Genomic DNA, 18969 nt, shown 5'->3' with positions numbered 1-18969 from the left:
AAGGCCTATTTTGTGAGTGTTCTCCCTAGTTTTCAAAATATTACAAAACAGGATACAGCTTGAAAAAATGTCATGTGATAATATTATACTCGGAACACCAAAGCGGGGAAAAACAAAAATCCCTTTCTTTGTCTGCTGAGCACCTATATTTGATAGCATTTGAGGACTAGCAGTCTTAATTTAATCACAAGCAGGTCAGGGTCTCATTTCATGTTCCCAGGTAACACCTGGGCAACTGCTAGCGTGCACCTGTGAGAGCCCAGCATGGTGTGCTGAAAAGCATCCCTCTCTGCTAGTGCTGCTGCCACAAAAAAAGCCTTGGGAGAGCCTACAGAGCTGCATATTTAACCATGCCGGAAATAAATTAATAAAAAGTGAAAAGCTAACTATGAAGGAAATAAATGGATAGAAAGTGAAATGCTAACAGATCTTCCTCTCCCACAGAAGTAAACTGTGTCTTACTTACTCAAATATTCCTGGAGCACTTACATACAATGTGTCAGCCGCTGTTCCAGACTAGGGGGTTCAGGACTGAACCATCGAGACCCCTCCCCCAGTCCCCACCACAAAGGGGGTGGTAAGAGAAAGACAGGGAATGCCAGCTGTGGACAAGTGATGTGGAAAGAACGAACGCAGAATGGAGCGCAGCGACGTGGGCACCAGGCATGTCTTCATACTAACAAGGTGCCAATTACGTCACAAGTTGAAAGAGAAAGGGGATGGAATCGTAAACACACTTCTTTCCAGGAGAGAAAGCAGCCTCTCAGAGACAGACAAGTATTTGGCAGCAGGGGGGCAGGGGTGGGGGGGTCATCTTTGAACGTAGACCTGGAGCAGCCTTTAGGGTACTCGCTATTCAGAAAGTTCTTAAATGATCAAAAAGCAAAGAAAAACTACCTGTAACTCCAGAATGGATTTTCTGTAAGTAACAAGATCCGCAGGGAGGGCTGCGATCATCTGGCAATAACCCTACAGCCTTTCCACATCCCAAAGGCGCTAGACCCCAGGAGCTGGCAGGTTCAAACGGCAAATTTAATAAAAGCAAAGGCTGGGGTATGAAGGAAGCACCATTTGAAAAATGAAATTCGCCACAGTGTTGCAAGTTAAGCTTCTAGATAAATGAGCAACGCATCCCCCATTTGTTACTGGGTCTGGGGGAAATATCCAGAGAGAAAAAAGTGGAATCCTGTGAGATACGAGACATACACCTTCCGAAAGACTTCTTTAAGCAATACCATTTGGGTTTGTTGTTTGTTTGTTTTTATTTTTCTCAGGGTTGAGGACTGCCCCAGGGGTCAGAGCAGATATATAACAGTGGTCCACACGCACATTACCTGAACGACCTCATCACCATTCTTGGACTAGCATAGCAAAGCCATCTGGTTAGCTGGCCCCTACTCTGAGAGCAGTGCTCCCCACCCCTCCACCCCCACCCTGGGGCAAATGCTACCGGCAGAGTATGGAATTGCTGGTGGAAATGTCCTTCCTCTGGGTATGCAAATCCTACAAAAGCATGTGTGAACAAAAATGTCCACAAAAATGTCAAAACCAAGAAGACCCACCGTTGTTTATTTGCTCAAACAAATACCTACAGAAGTTTTAAATCTAAAATTGGACCCAGACCAAGAGATAATGTTTTAAAAATCTTTTTGAGGCATTTAAGTCATGGAAAACCATATAAGCCAAAAGACTATAGAACAAATGAGAATTGGGGGTGAGAATTTTTTTTTAAATCTGTTCAGCACAAGCAGATTTTCCACAAAACTAATACCACTTCTGCAGCCCCTGTGAACTCTGGGAGAGACATGCTGTGATAGAACTTTCTAGTCAGGAAAGGGCTGCATTTCTATATAAGTAGTTTTGGTAAATGATAAATCACCTAAAAAGAATTCAGAGGGGACTAAATCTCCCAGCCTAAAGTAATTTGTTGTGATTTTTTTTCATTTTAGATAATTATTTCTTATTGTATACTACCTAAAAGATGGCCCCTGAAATTAAATAATCTTCAAGCCCCCTCCAAAACATACGTATCTGACCCTGCTACACGGTTTAGAAAACCTTTAGTAGGCTGTTCCTTTTTTCTATCATTTAAAGAACATTCACAAGGAAACAGGATCCCATCTTCATTATAGCAGAGGACTAGTTCTGAATTACCAGTATTTCTGGCCCTAGGAGAGCAAGCAAGTCAAGGTGTTACTGTAGGTAGTTAGCATCATAGCACAGCTCCACCAGGGATTAACACTCTTCCTTCTCGCCCTCCAGGACCCGATTGTTGCGGGACACAGGGACAGGTGCTTGACCCAAGAGGCCTGTCAGTCTACCTAGGGGGTGTGGACCTATCAAAAGCCTGCAAAAGCTAAGAAGTTCATTGGTTCTTTTGAAAAAGCACCTGGTCTGTCCCAAATCCAAGCTATATAAACCCAGAGGAACAAAGAAGCAAGCGCTCGCTCTCGCTCACTTTCTCTCTCTCTCCACCACCCCCCCCCACCTGGTGATGCACTCATCCCAGGCACTTGCACGTTCTCCGTTCTCTTTCACCCAGGAGCACGTGACCATGTGGGTCAAGCAGCTACTGGGGCTCACAGAAGACGGCACGGACTCCAAAATACTAAGCTTTAATATGAAGCAGGAACTCTGGACAGTGGCTTTTGTCTTGGCCTTGCTGAGGACACAGTTGGACTTTTTCCACGGTGGGACAGGCAGAGATGGGACACCGGAAACCCAGGGGCAGCCCTCTTCCCAAATAAACCATTTCGCCACACCACAACCTCCCACGCTTTCCTTGTGATCCGGTGGAAGAGCCTAATCCTCACCAACAACAAAGGTGCAAAAATATATTCACATATGGCTTTGTCTAAATATTGTCTCACTTCAGATTAAAAATGCTGTACCAGGAATGCCCCTTGTTCAACAATTGATCCACGTATGGCAGGACCAAATCCCACTGTTGGCCAGTCCCCCCGGGGACCACAATAAGTCACATCTCTTCTTCCTGAAGAGGATGGTGGTAGAAACCAAGGTCCCCAAAATTCTCAAACAAATGATGCCTTTGTTTACAGGTAGAACAGATTTCTTTAATTATTTTTTTATGAAATAATCATAAAATCTAACCACAGGCTACCACTGATGTCAAGAGAACAAAACACTAAGAATATTGTTTAATAATTTAGCATAAAGACTGTATTTACCTTACCAGGTAGACAAAGTGGGGAGAGAAACAACAAAGCAAGTGTACCAAGCTGCCTCAGAGACCCACGCACCCAAAGGAGTAACAGTTCTGCCTAGAGCAGTAAAAGCTTGTCCCAAAGCCAGGGCCTCTGGAAACGCCCCTGGCGGTGGCCTCTGCAGCCCTGGGTGTGGCATGGGGGGGAGGGGCCGGTTCTTCCCTAGACGACACAACCTTTTCAGGATCTTTTAAAGAACAAAGTATATGGGTGACCACTCTTCTTGCAAGAGGATTCGCTATTTGCTCAGACGCCCAAGGCCAAGGTCAGAAGCCTGGGTGGGTCTAGGGAGAAAATGGAATAATCACAGGGTGGGGACAGATCACTTTCTATAACAACAGTGTTGACCCACATGGCTGAAACGTGAATGAAATCATAACCAGACTGAAGAAAAATAGCCAGCAGACCTCCAGGACACATGTCACAGATAGAAAGGATTATACAAAACTGGGGGCATCTGCCCTTGTCTCCCTTCCCTTATCAATCCTGAACGACGGTGTCAGACAAGACGCCTGACCCCGCACCACCTTGGTGGCACATTTCAGTGATCCCATGTGGCCTACTAAATACTTTCTAAACGCCACGCTGCTTTCAGGGCCCTATCACCCAGCCATCCTCCCTCTGGGTTTCCATTCCACCCTTTGCTGAGCCCATGACTCCAATAGATGAGTCTGAGGACATGTCCCGCACAGTAACAGCACAGTGGTAATGAACTCACCCTTGGCAGTGTGCCTCTGTGGCTTTGAATCCTGAGAACGTGATCAACCTACCTCAGAGGCTGCTGTAACTTTTTAGGGCCATCATGCACAAAAGGCGCAGTTCCAAGACCCTAATAAAAACTTGTGAAGTGTTGGCTGGTATTATTCTCCTCGCTTTGGCAGGATCCCTTGCCTCCATAAATCTAAACCCAACCTCGCCTCAGCCCCCAGATCTTAACCGAACCCTCTGACCTCAAACAATTGTTCCACCTAAACCTGGAGCACCTCTCGCCTCTTGCAAAATTCATTAAATCGCCACCACATCTGAACCTTATTTTTATCGGATGTATCCTTCCCATTTCTGAGCTGTCCTCCTCTTCCCCGAAGCACCCGGCGACCTGAGCTTGGCCACGGGAGACTCCAAAGCTGCTGTGGCTTGATTTGACTCAAAAGTTAACACAAGAAGGACAAAGTGTGGCACTTTGGAATTTGAGTTGGGCTGTTGCAATTATGTTTACGGAAACTATTTGCAAGTCTCACACTAGGTTACGCAAATCCTCCTTCTGTGAGACCGCACATATTTCTAACTCCATAGCGTGCCCACGCTGCCGTAGAAAGATCAGTACTGAAGGGCTTCAAAGCAAGGCTCCCAGCATGCCACTCTGGCATGGGGATTATTTTGAGCTAAAGGCAATCAAAACCCAACAGATTCAGGAGAAAGTCTTTACCACCACCTTCAACTGTGCCTCAGCTTTCCACTGAATTTACAGTGGAAAGGGGCCTGTACCAATAAGAGAGCCATTAGCAGAGATGCCTTTTTACCTAACAAACGTACCTACATAACAGAGCGGAGCAACCTTTTTTCCCCCAAACATCTCCTCTGCCTCCCTGGGAACGGCCTTCCTCCGTGGTGCACCTCCAGACCCCCACCCGTTCCTTTGCTCAGGAGCTTGGATAAGCTTCAATGATGGGCTGCCTTTTGTGTCTCCTGTCTTTATGCCCCCGCCCCACGTGTCAGCGATTAAATTTGTCTTCTCCTGTTAATCTGTCATGTCATTTCGTTTGACCAGCCAAAGAACCTAGAGGGAAAGAAAGGAAAAACTTCCCACCCTTACAGCTTGAAGCGGTTTTATGGGGATGTTGGTTCCACATGTTGGAAGTATCTCATTGAACCACGACAATGGCCAGTGGCCAGTGACCAATGGCCAGTCTCCTGCCAGAGGCCTTTCCCATTCAGTTGTCTTGGTCACATGACACCTAAGAGTCAGTTTACCGTATGCCAGTCATCAATTTATGTATCTCCAATAGCAGTTGTTAAATCATTCCTTCATTTAGAATTAAACAGAAGGATGAAAATAGACCTCAAGGATGGAGGAAGGTTCTTCTTCAACATGTGGCCCTTCACATGAGACCTACTGGTCAAGGTGCTTGATTCTGCACCTGAGGTTTGGTTCTCGCCACTCCACGTGGGCTGAAATCGAACCACTGGCGGTGTGCCGAAAGGTGCGCTTTCCAACAACCACTCCTCGAGGACCTCGAGGCTCAAGAGCTGCAAACACGCGGCACATCATGGTGGCAAGGAGAGGTGTGCGCCTCGAAACACACGTCACCAGAAAAGTCTACATGTGTGTTAGTGGGCTGCTCTTTAGGGTGAGAGATACCGACTCTAAAAGCGACCACGACCCCAGCATGTGAGGATGCATGTAATGTGAGGATTCACATTACACCCCAGACAAGTAGTTGGAACAAGGCAACAGTGAAAAAAAACAAAAAACCAAAAAACAACATCAAGTTGCAGATAAGGACGTCTAAGAAAGTAAACATGACCTCACTTCCTGTCCCCGAGGCCTGCTATAACTTCCTAACCTAAGCACAGGGCCTACTCAAACGGTCAGATAAATGCTTCCTTTTGTAACCGATTCACTGTGTTTGTTGTCAACATCACCCACCCCAGGGAGGATGACAGTATGTATTTTCTGCCCAGACCTGTGTTTATTCTTCAACTCAGAGTCGCTGCAGATGTTGTTTGCCCTCGGGGCCCCAGGTCTGGCCCACAGCCTGGAAAGGTGGCTTACCCTCTGCAACAATGACGTCCTCCTCCTGGCCCTTCAGGGCTCCCTCCTGGACGCTCAGCTCTCCTGACTCAGCTAAGCCGTTGACAGAGGACAGCTGACCATTCTTCTGTAGGAGCTATGGGAAGACAAAACTCAGTTTCAGTCTTCACAACCAAGTTAGAGATACTGAAACAGCAAGAAAAATAGATCATTTAGAGGAGAAATACAGAAAAACAGAGGGTCGATGACAATGAAGATGTAAGTCTTGTATTCATCTGAATGGCCCGGCTATCTTACAAAAAGTACCAGGAGCTGCTGTCAAGCAGATAAGGCTTTGTATCCACGTAAATGTGCACGCCAGCCATTCATTCACCCGAACGCCGTTCGTGATTCACACACCCCACTGTCCCAGGCTTAGTTGAGATATGACAACGACCACGTCACGTGTGGCCCCCACCACATTGAGCTTACAAACAACCATGGAAGTCAGACTTCTATAAATATCTTTTACCTTAAAATAATGTTTCCTTGTGATTAGAAGTTTTACATATTGGACTAGAATATGCATAAGTGACAATGTGCCCTTTTCAAGGCATAGAGCGGACAGTTAAAAAAATACATAAACAGTCGTGAAGGAGGAATACATAGAACAAATGACAATGAACAGCCGGCCCTAACCTAGGCTGGGGTGTTGGGGCAGGGGGGCTTCTCAGGGGAAGTAAAGGTACCCCAGACAAGGGGAGTTTGAGACAAGGGTAAAGGGGTGCAGAGAAGAGGGGCAGGTTCAAAGGCCCCTTGGTTCAAAGGCCAGTCTATCCAGAGTGAACAAGAAAGGAGTATGTAATGCGTGTTTTTACGGTCATTGTTTTTCCTTTAAAAAATATTACTAAAACAGGCATTTGCAATCTCCCCTACAGGATAACTTGTGCACTCAAGGTCATCAGTTGCAAAAACTGTAGACATATAGACATGCCCTTAGGTCATTTTTTAAATCCTGAGAATATGGGTAAAAAGTTGTAAGCCAAATAAAAATAGCACAATAACCTAGAGGAACCTAAAGATTTCAACAATGTTTTATAGTTCATATGCTTTTCTCATTTGTCTTAACACCAACTTAGCAGGTGCCGTTGTTTCCGTTTTACGGATGAGCACCCTGAGGCGCAAAGCGCTGGCAGAGCAGCAGGTTGGCTGGACAGGTCCCGCAGCTCGGGAATGGAGCTGGCTGTAGCCTGAAGGCCAGGACTCACCACTGACGACTGCCAGGGTGTTTCCACAACACGACGAGTTGTTGAAGGAGCTGTTACTACGCACAATGATAAAATGCCTCAAACAGTATTCCACAGTATCCAGACCTGCTCCTCCAAAGAAATCGCAAAGCTTAACACCCCATCTGGCAGCGTTCCATGGCGCCGACAGGCCAGCCGAGCACGCTGGATAAATCTCTGACTTCCATCAGAGCCTGGAAGGGCCAGCAGGTTCAAGACAGGCCATCCAGAAGGCTGCAACCGTGCTAAATTGGTTTCACCTGCTGTTCCCTACACCCAGCAAAGCTGCCCTTCAACGGCCTGAGCTGCTCCTGAAATGATACCACCGTACTTCAATACTCACACAGCCGACGGAATGGCTGGCTTCCGCAGGCCCAGGCTGAGTCCATTTACTAGACAGAATGCTCGGATCACATTTCCACTTAAAGTCTTCTCTTACCAAACTATGCAAGATGGGACTTTTACATGAAACCCAACGACAAAAGCAAAGGAGTGGGGGGTGGGGAGGGTCTCCACAATGCTCATCAGCAAAAACGTCAGCGATTAAGAGTATTCTAACTAAATATCACTAGTTAAGTGCACAGGTTAGACTTATATTTCAAGTCTAATTAGACTTATAACATGTTATAATTAGACTTATAACATGAAGAGCCAAGGGAGGAAAGCAAGAATCATATCATTATAGGCTACCCGGCAACCCAATGAATCTTAAACCTAAAAACTGGGGACACATAGACCATAATATGGCAACTAACTGGGAAACGTAGTAAATGTTGGCCCTGGTTTAGGAACCAGAGCTCTGAAGTTTTAGAGTTTGCAGTTCCACAGAGTTTCTATGATTCTTGAAAATTTCTCATAATTCTTTGTGAATTATCAGCTCCAAGGTATCTTTAGCGAGTCATATCGACTATCTTTAAACGTGAAGGATCTTACAGGACACAGGTACAAACTTTCATGTACATTTAGAAATGATAGATGTGTGTAATGAAGTATATTGGACGATGTAAATAAAATGAGTCTTAAAAACTGAGCTCACCTGCCAGCCCTCCTTATATCTGAAGTGTGTGGTAAGTAAATTCCAGATTAGTCATTCCCAGCGACCCCGGGGCAACTGTCTCTACCGAATTCAGGAAGGCATTTGATGAACTGATTTGGTGACAGGCAATTTATGGCGGTGACAGTGTTAAAATTGAGTTTAGAGACCATCTCAGCATACGTATAACTAGGGTCTGGCACATGTACCCAAGCTGTGACCCCACGGGTGATGCCTCGAGTGAGCATTCAGAGTCTACGACACACCAACCCCCACACAAAAATGGGACTTAATTCCTAGCCACATGGACATTTTTTACCATTCTGTGTTTCACTTAGAGATGCCGTTCATAAAACCTCATCTGTTCTCGAGGATGGATTATGAACTTTTTTCCATGCCATAAAAGGGGGGTTTCTTTTCCTTTTCTCCCATTCCCAACCACCTAAATAATTCATATTCTTGCTAAGGGTTCCCATGCCTCTCAGAGTTATCAATACATGAAGGTCACCCCAAGTCATAAGAAACCTAACCCACGTTCCTTAATATTTGAGGTCCTTTCCATCTTTTCTATGTGTCTATATATGTACATACATATTCTTTTTTAAAAAATGGGGAATACACACTTTTTATAACCTAATTGTTTCATACATTGTGGATGCATTTCTTTGGGTTTTTTTCTTTTTCTTCCTCTTTTTCATTTCAATAATCAATAATCATTTTATCAATAATCAATAAACACATATCTGGCTCGTTGTCAGCCATTCTTTCAAAAGTTATGATTTTTGAGATGGGAACTCGACTTGAAAGACTCGCTCCTTGCACTTGAACGTAGCAAGCACCAGGAAACCTGTTTTCCCACTGGATTTGTGCTTCAAAACGGGTAAACGCCTCCTTTGAGCAAATCAAAACCCTCAGTGTTTCCAAGCTTACATCCTTTGAGTAGGTCAGCCAGAGTTTATTCCCATAGTGTATTACCACATTACAACTAAACAAATTTTGAAAAAAAGATCTCAAATGCTTCCAGCATTTTCCTCTCATTCCTGTAAGAACAAAAACTGAGAATCTCTGAAATGGTCGCCAGGGCATCACAGAAAAACGACCACACTTCTCCCTCCCGCTTCCTCCTGCACGGCAGGCAGTCGGAGGAAGAGGAGTGTCGAGCTCTTGAGGAATGAACAAAACAGAGGAGCTCTTGCAGCTGTCTGGGTGCTGGGAAGGCAGAGGGGAGCCTGCTGAGGCTGCCACGCTCACCACAGAAGTGGTGCTCCCGGCTATTCATTCCCTCTGGATGACAACACGGGTGGGAGTGGCCCAGGGTCCCACAGTCCGGGGGGCAGACGAGGCTCTGGGCACACAGTTCACCCGGACTCCAGCGGCAGACCCCATGAAGCAGAACCATTAAGTGGCTGTAGGAACCAGGACCTTGTGAATGTAACACACACACACACACACACACACACACACACAAAATTAGAATAAAATAGATTATCCAGAAGGAATTTTAAATCCATGACCAGATTTGTAAAAAAAAAAAAACTCTTCAATGTGTTTTCTTCGTTCTAGTAGAAAGTGTTCTGAAAGTAAACCTTTAAAAAAGCCAAACAGAAATCAGAGTATAAATCAGTGAACAGCATCTTGGGAGAAGAATTTGGAGTGTGCACACCCCTTGGCTCCACCCCCCATTTTAATAGGTATGGCTGTACGCGTGCAAGTACCAGTACGAAGATGTGCAGCACACGACAATTCGGAACAGCGACAACTGTAAGCGGCCGCCAGTAGAGGGGAAGAACGAAATCATGAGATATCCGTGTAATAGCCCTGCGAGGAATGAGGTAAATCTAGACCCACTGCTGTCCCCAGTTGAAGTGGAAAAAGCAAGCTGCTGAGAATGTTTGATTCCCTCATGACTACTTTAAAATAAAACAGAAATAACGAACGGGGAGAGAGGGAAGGAGGAGGAGAGTGCTTGTTCCAATGTTTGTAGAAGTACTAAAAAAAAAGTCAGGAATCACATATCCCAAATCTTTAACAATGGCTACCTCTGTGGAATTGCTGTGTGGTTTTATCCTTTGGAGGGGGATTGCAGAAGAGACATAGTGTTCTTTTTATTCACTTTATCATTATAAAGGTAAAAAATACATTGATCCCTAAAGTTCATGACCCCTTAGGCTACAAGCATGCCTAAGAACCTGACCTTCCAGGGTTCATAAATCTTGGGACAACACGGATGGACCAGAGAATGTCACGCTATGCGAAATCATCAGAAAATGTTAAGAATCGTAGGGTTTCACCCATGTGTGGGATATAAAACTGAAAGTAACAAGTGAACAAACAAGAAAACAATAAAAAACTCACAGACACAGACAACAGCACGGTGGTGACCAGAAGGAAGTGGGATGGGGGCTAGTGAAGCGGAAAGGGATCAAATATGTGGTGACAGCAGATGAGCTGACTTTGGGGGTCACACAGTGCAACACACAGATGACATACCACAGACATGTGCACTGCCCATGGACACAGACAGCAAATGGGGTGTAGGCTGGCGGTGGGGAGTGGCAGAGCGCGGAGGCTAGGTGGAGGAGAACAAAGGAGGGGAAAATGGGGAACATCTGTAATAGTGTCAATGATAAAAATACACTTGAAACATACAATCTTATTAACCAATGTCACCTCAATAAATCTAGTAAAAAAGAAATGTACACTCGGGGTGGAGTGGAGGGATGGGGAGAAAAGGCACACAACTGTAATTGAATAACAATAAAAAAATTAAAAAAAAGAAATGTACACTCAAAACCTACAATCTTATTAGCCCATGTCCCCCAATAAATTTAATTTATAAAAAGTAAAAACATTAATCTTTCCAGATCATCTGAGCCAACGGACCAAACTGCCCTCAGGAAGCTGTAATTCCTCCCTTGATATTCTCTCCAAATGTGATTAGCATATCAACATCCTTAGCCAAGCCATTCATCAAAAACACTGACCAAGACCAGCCGAGAATATCACCATTCAGAGGCTCCCGATACATTAATATACGTATTGTGTCCTCATTTCACAAACATGTTTATATACAGCTGCTCATTTAATCCTCCACCTTCGGGAAGCGACTGTCACCATCCCAGCCGTGGACGCAGAGCACTGAGAGTTTTGCACCCGGAGTGGCAGGGCTGGGGAGTGAAGCTGGGACTCGGACCAGGGGAGCTGAGCTGCAAGTGTGGTCTCAATGCTCTGCCTCAGGGCTCAGCTGCTCAGGAGCAGAGTCCCTAACCTCACAAACAACCAGCCCACCCTTTTCACAAAATCCAGCACAGGCTGTAAGGATGGAAGTTTCTGTCCCTACGACAATACCCACCGGCCTAGGTGATGGGCTCTGCCAACAAGTTTTCCCTTTCCCATTTACAGAATACTAACAATCGCTTCAAGGGGTGTTGGAAAAGTAACTGAAAGAGTTGTTTTAAAAGTAACCATGACATTTCAAATGAATCATTTCTAAGCAGAAAGCTTTGTAAAATCCAAATCTAGACAGGGCATAAAACTTTAGGGCAGAGAGCAAGGTACAGAAGAGGGGATGCTTTAGTTAATTAAATGAAATTGATCTAATTCCTATAGATAAGGTCACTTCAAAAAACAACAACAAAAAAAACCTCAGAAGGAAAGAAAAGATAAACAAAAAAACTAACTTAAAATGCAAAACAACTGTAAGTACCCAAAATTGGGGGGATGGTTATAGCCTCGCTTGTAGGCATTAAAAGTGGTACCTACAAAGCAGGTGTAATGGTGTGGAGATGTATTTTATGTCATTATGTTAAATTTAAAAAGCAAACTAAACACATGTACACAGAATGATCACAAATACATACAAGAACATACTGTAAAATAGCAACTATATTACCAAATTGTTACTATCACAACATACCAAATTATCATTGGGAAGGGGAACTAAGAATATTTAATATCCTTTAATTTTCTACTTTTCTGGGTTTTGTTGTTTACCCAATTGACATGATTACTTTTACAACTGGGTGGCGGGGGGAGCTTTTCCTCCACGAGTTACTTCATTTTAGTTTGTTTATTTTTAGTATGGGCAGGAAACAGTTAAGAAAGTGAAGCATTTTAATTCTAACTTCCACCAGCCCCATGAATTTTCATGGGAAAACAGAATTGCTTTCAGATAGAAACTGAATGGTAAAATCATATTCCAGGAGCTTTTTTTATGCAAACCAAATCCTACTCCTTCAACCCTGGGTGGCACAGGCTCACAGCAGACAAGCAGAGGGGGGGCCAGGTACTCTGGCGCAAGACTAAATCCTTCAATCTGGGATTTTATCATCACCCACCCCCCGCCCCCGTGTCACAGGCTGGTGACTTCAGGCCAGCAAACAGGAAGTCATAGATTGTCCTCGTGTTTGAGTGGAGGGCTTGGAAGGAGGCAGCCTCAGACCTGAGACAAGGGGATCCAACATCGTTAGAGCTCTGTACGGGGAACACACGTCTCACCATTTACCATCTCCATCACAGGCATTCAGAGTTGCGGCTCAAGACCAGTCAAGTGGCTGTGACCTTGAAGCAGACTGTCACAGCAAGAGGAACTGGTGGCTGGAGGGGCGTGGCCTTTTCTGTCTGGGGTTCCGGACTGGTTTGACCCTCGGGTAGCAAAAGTTATGCTACTGTGGGAATGAGACCGTAATGACACCCACCCCCCACCCCTGACACACCCACACACAGCCGCACGGCACCTGGTCGTGAGCCCACCCGCCAACATCGCTTGGAAAGTTCCCCATCTTACGGCTGAGGACTCTTCCACACAAGTCAAATTCATACCTCTAGGGTCACACTGTCCAGACAGCAAACATCCAGGCAATGGGAAGAATATTTCCTTCCCTTCTTATTGAAACACAAGCACACAGAAAATGATCCAATGGATATTTAGATTTCCAGGAACAGGCAGCACGTAGAAGGAAGGCTCCACGTGGGAAGCGATGACTCCACCAGTAATCCACACGCCAGGAACTGTGGCCTGTCAAGGGCCTTCCGTTCTGTGAGCGAGCTGGACTGAGCTCTCGAATCCCTCTGTGCCTCTCCCACACGGCCACGCTCGCCCACAGGCACAGCCCGCCTGAGATGCAGACGGAAAACATCCGGGAAACATCACCCTTACAATAGTTCTAAAGGCTTTCTTGAAGATTCTAAAGAATGACTGTGAATTCTGTGATGTGTGATATAACGACATGGTTATATCACTTTATAAAGCCCTCAAGTCTGGGAGATATATAATGATGGCTCCACCAATGACGTATCTCGTGTGCTTTGCAATACTCAAATACAACCTGAAAATTACAATTAGACGAAGTGAGATGGGCAAAGTGTTGACTACAGTTGAAGCCGGGGGATGGGTACATGGGGTTTGTTAGACTATTCTCTACTTCTGCATTTGGTTTGAAATTTTTCAGAATTAAAAGAAAAAAATAAGTTTTCTTTAGAGAAGCTTCTCAGTTTAACTTTGGGGTACAGTCAATTAAATCTGTAAAATCAAGAAAGCTTCAAAGCTGTCAGCAGAATTTTTAACTGTTACGTGTTTTAAACAGTAAAATGGTTCATCCCTCGGTAATGATCTAATCTCTAATTAGCTGAAGACAGATACTAAGCGGTGCCATGGCAGTCCTTATATAGTAAGGAAGACACATTTATATTCCATGAATTTAAAAGAGATTCAGGGCAAGCCACAAAAGAAAAATATGAGGAGACCTTTTAACTTGCAAGCTTTTCAAAGAGACAGAATATGAACTGCGTATCAGGTTTCAGGGGTACCGTCAGCATGCGGAGCCAGAAGCTCTCTCAGACCACATGAAACCAAGAAGAGTGTGCACCCCAGGTCGGGAGTGATGCTCGCGACCTGTGAACACAAGAAGTCCTTATCTCCGAGAAGCTGACCCACAGAGATCCCTTTCTGATCCCAATTTGCCTCCAGAGGAGTTGACAGACCCGCCTGGAAGTGTGGCAGCTTTCCCCTCTTCCCTACTCATGCCCCGAAGCCTCTGATCTTTAAATAAAACCTCTGCTTGTTTTACATTTCATGCTACTTCTTTCCACTCAGATATTCTGCAAAATATAACCAACGAACAAAAATATCCTGACTGGTGACATTGCTTCCAACACGACTGTGTGAGTTTGAAGGGCCCAGGAAGGGGGGGCGGGCACCCCATCCCCACCATGCAGAGTCGCTGTGCTTCCCGGCCCCGTACAATGAGAACACACGGTCCAGCTGCCTGGCCCCTCCGTGTGCTACCATTTCATCCTGCAGGCCTTCACTTCGGAGATGCGAGGCGGAGCCCACGGTGCTGTGCGACCAGGCAGCGGCCCCCAACCCGCTGCCAGGACTGGAAACTACTCCCCGAAAAGCAACATTCAACCAAGTTCACACTTGACTGGCTTAGAACAGCTCCTGTTGTGCTCCATTAGTTTAATTAAATCCTAGTGGAACAAATTCTAATGCTCAGTATACAAAAATTAATCTTATTTTCCCTTTGAAACGGCAATGCTCACTATATAAGGGAAGTTTCTGGAAGACTCCCTGCACAGTACATGAGCTTGTGGGTCCTCAGAAGCTACTCGGTGCAGGGTGGCCATGCACCAGATAGCCTCTGGTCACTGTGTACGAATCCCTGGTTTCCCGTAGTTTTCAGTGGAATTCATGAAAAACCCCAGACTAGTTACTCCAGACATGAGGGAAAGAATGAAAGCTGAGAGAGAGCCACTAAAATCACTACTTTGCTTCTAGTGGGCAAAATTAATTTTCAACTCGAGTAATATTCAAATATTCAAATTGTTGAGTGTCTCAGAGAAGAATATCACATATTACACACGTAAATCCCAAAGGACACTGGCTACTAAAGGTGAACTCACTTTATCAAGAATGCTGCCTACAGCCCTGACCGGTGAGGCTCAGCTGGTTGGGTACAGGTCCGCAAAGCGCCAGGTCACCGTGTGATTCCCAGTCAAGGCTCATGCCTGGGTTGCGAGCTGGTCCCTGCTTGGGTGGGGTGTGTACAAGAAGCAACCAATCAATGTTTCTCTCACACATCAATGTTGCTCTCTCTCTTTCTTCCTCCTTTTACCTGTCTCTAAAAATAAATAAAATCTTTAAAAACATATATTGTCTACAAATTAGGCCTCTAAATGTTAAAGATCAGCTTTTTCCCCCCAAACTAATATCCAAGAATATTGGTACTATACCAGATGTACCAATACCATTAAACTAGGTATTATCTGAGAAGTGTTCTATGCTCAAATTAGCTTGGGAACCTCTGATGTAGACAAAGGTAAGCAGGTTTACTTAGACTTTGCAGACTTATTAATGTGCATTCTGAACCTCTAAGGAGGAGACCATGTAGCACCTTCTAAAAGACTCAGAGAACCCTCTCTGAGACACAGCTATTAACATCCCCCATAACTAAAGACACCAGGACAAATGCAATATGTTTTAACATACGACACTTCAGTCAACTAGCGCCCTACTGTGAAAAGTTATAGTTGTTTTTAAAAGTATTAAAACGCCTGGATTCTCTGGGAGAGTATGTAAAAGAAAACCAAGAGTTCTAAACTGGGGAGGCGAGAGATGAACCGTGCTGATTTCAGGCAAAGGGCATTTATAAGATCTCTGCTTGAGATGAGGGAAATAAAGGCACCACCTACCAACAACAGGAATTCACTAGGTGAAGGTGGTCTGCCAGAAGTCCGTGAAATGCCCACTTCGGGGTGTTGGGAGTCCCAATGACATTTAGGTCTGTATCGCACTTAGGAGAGAGAGATGCTCCATAAATACAGCTGAAGAAACCTGTGAATCCGAGGCCAAGCCCCTGACACCATCAGCATCCTCCTCTAGGTGGAAATCCCACTTAGGAACTGCAGGACATGAGCCATTCTTGTTCTGCACCCCAAATGTGCCACCTACCACTCCTGGTTAAGAATCACTAATCACCTTCATGGAATGAAAAAAGAACTTGAAGGGGTGCACTGAACTTGAAGAACTGTGTTCTTCCTCAACTTGCCTTAAACCAAGGAAATGCATTCCTAGTTATAGTACACTGATCAATGCTACAAGCCAGTTAACACAGATCTCACTCCGGGAACCATGGTTGAACTGGGGTATCTGCTTGTGGGAAAAGACTAAGCTACTAACACTTCAAACAGTTTTTGTGTTAAGAACAGAAGACAAGCCCCTCTCTCACATTACTTACATCTTCTTAAACTTCAATACAATGCTAACGTTCCATGTTTAACAGAAAAGGAAGCACCTAATATCGATTGGTTAGTATTTGACATTGGGCCCCCGTGGGTGGGGCCTACAGCTTGTCAAGATCTTGTCTACAGATCTGGTCAAGTTGGACACCTCAGGACACAGACCCTAAAGCTCAGGAATGTCTAAGACAAGCTACTTTCCCCCTTTGCGAGTTGCTGCACCTACAAGATGTACAAGGCAAGACAACCTCCACCTTGACTTTGTGAGGCCTCCACACACCCCAAATGCAAAATATTCCTGGAAGACAACAATGAAAACGAGTAGCTTAGAAGCACAAGTTTGTGTTCTGAGACATTTCTGACAATTGTCAGGCCTAGTTCCTTTTGAGCCCCTGCACCAGCAAATTCGGAGTAGTCCCATCCGTGGTGGATGCAGAAGTCGAGATCCCAATTCCCACTTAATCCCTGCACATCTTGTCACCTTCAGGTACCCATTCCCTCGTTACGTGGCTGCTTCTCTCAAAGGGATCTGCATTTGGTAGCAAAATACTTACATCACATACCTGCTTAGGAATTTGATAATATAAAGGATTTTGAAATCCACTGTGTGCCATAGAAAGGCTAAATAGCTTCTTAGTCTGGCAGATAAATAATTTTGACAAAAGTTGGAAAGCAATATCATCTCAAGTAAACTTTAGATTTTAAGGATCTAAAAATGTTGGATGCTCATGTTACTTCTTCCAATCAAACACGTGTCCCCAAGACGCGATATGACAAACCTCATCACGAAGAGAGTGAGGAGAAATACATACACCCCAAACTTGGCATGTCAAACTCAACTCTCCAAAACAGGATGCATGTCTGGGTTTGAGTAAAGCTCCAGTGGCAGAGGCCCATCACTTATTTAGAGGAGAGAAAGCAGATATAGGAAAGGGGGAGGCACAAGAGGATCTCTTACAAGAAGCTCTTCTCCCATCCTAAGAAGTGTGTTTATTCGCTCACTGGTTGGTTGGTTGGTTGGTTGGTTGTTTTAAGCATCCCACCACCCCCTGCAGGTTCTACATCCTGGTGATGAGCTCAGTACAGGGAGATGGGAACAGAAGCTTACTCCAAATACCACCCAACACAGGCAACATATTATTTAATTAAGAGGGTAATTGAGATGACTGTCAAAATTAAATAACGTACACTGTCAGTATGTAAATTTAGTGACTATACTGTTTTTGACCCACATTGCTTAAAATGACTGCTGATTTTTTTTAAATCCAGTCAGAATTTTTCCATCACCCAGGTGCTCCCTCCCCAAGTCTGCGCTCCATTTGATCGAGAAAGAAAATGAACAAGCAGCATCATTTGTCTTATTTTCAGTAGAATGAACTTAATTTGCAAAGATGGCCCATCTAAGTTAATGTGATTTAACCAAGAATAACTACTGTGATTCTATAATGTTCTACTCCAAATATTTCTAGCACAGTCACTGAAACACTTCGGAAACAGAAGAGAAAAGTAGCCAATTGCTAATCCACAAAGAGCCGTGCTCTGTTTGCTAAAGAGCATCCACTGCTCCCAAGGCTGAATTCTAAGCCGCTTCTCAACTGATTAAGTGTCTGCCTCACATCTGCTGGTCTCTGACACCTGCTAAGTCGGGGTTCCACTGCCAGAACCTCTCCCACCAAAAGCTGTTAGGATGGAAGGCGGTGGGTAAGGAAGGAAGGGGAGGGGACCAGAGAGAGCTATATTAAGCCATCCTGAGGGACTTCCAGAAATGCCTCCTTCTTTGTGAAAAACAAAAGAAAAACTAAAGAAAGTTTCCAACGCGCCATGGCAGGAATTATTTAAGAAAGTTATTAAACATTCAGCTCTGATAATGGACTTGCGGAGGCCATTCTGGAGAATCCATTTAGGGTTGGTGGATGGTTAACAGCAGAATTAAAATGATAAACTGAAATGGGCTTCTCTGACGCGTGTGCTTAGCTCAGCACTCCCTGGAATGCAAACGGCCTGCAGTTTGCCAAGTCAAAGTGACGTGAGCCCAGGCCTGCAGCTCCTGGGGCGAAGCCAGTGTTCATCGGTAGGTCTGGTGCGAGTAAAACAAGGACTTGGTCCAGGCCCACTGATTCATAAAAGGCAGGTCGTGGCGGGACCCTTCCCTTAACTGGTAAAAATGCTCCAGTGCTTCTGTGGAGCCAGCAGAGCATCATGCAGTGAACAGACGAGCATGTTTTAAAATTACACAGAGGGGGAGAGAACCCCAGCTCAGCCCTGAGGCATTTGAGCCCATTTCTCAGGCTCTGAGCCTCTGTTCCTCCACCTATGGGATGGATAATACTTTGCAGAGTTGATGTTGTAGCCACACCCCAACTCAATTAAATTAGAACCTCATATTTAGTACTTTCTAAAGCTCCCCAGGAGATTTTAGCGCAGGCACTGGCCCAGAGGCATGATATGGACCAAAGG

At 44.9% G+C, this 18969-nt stretch overlaps 1 protein-coding gene across 1 annotated transcript in view; it reads right to left on the bottom strand.

Annotated features, from left to right (window-relative positions):
- The window catches only part of AKAP12 (A-kinase anchoring protein 12), a 77358-nt gene that overhangs the window by 27608 nt on the left and 30781 nt on the right, over positions 1-18969 (bottom strand). The window contains exon 2 of the mRNA XM_053913999.2: positions 5998-6112. Coding sequence (XP_053769974.1) covers positions 5998-6112 — 115 coding nt within the window. The remainder of the gene's footprint in view (positions 1-5997; positions 6113-18969) is intronic.

The sequence above is a fragment of the Desmodus rotundus genome, chromosome 11 (assembly GCF_022682495.2).
Source record: "Desmodus rotundus isolate HL8 chromosome 11, HLdesRot8A.1, whole genome shotgun sequence".
Lineage (NCBI taxonomy): Eukaryota > Metazoa > Chordata > Mammalia > Chiroptera > Phyllostomidae > Desmodus > Desmodus rotundus.
This window is presented reverse-complemented; position numbering and strand designations above follow the sequence as displayed.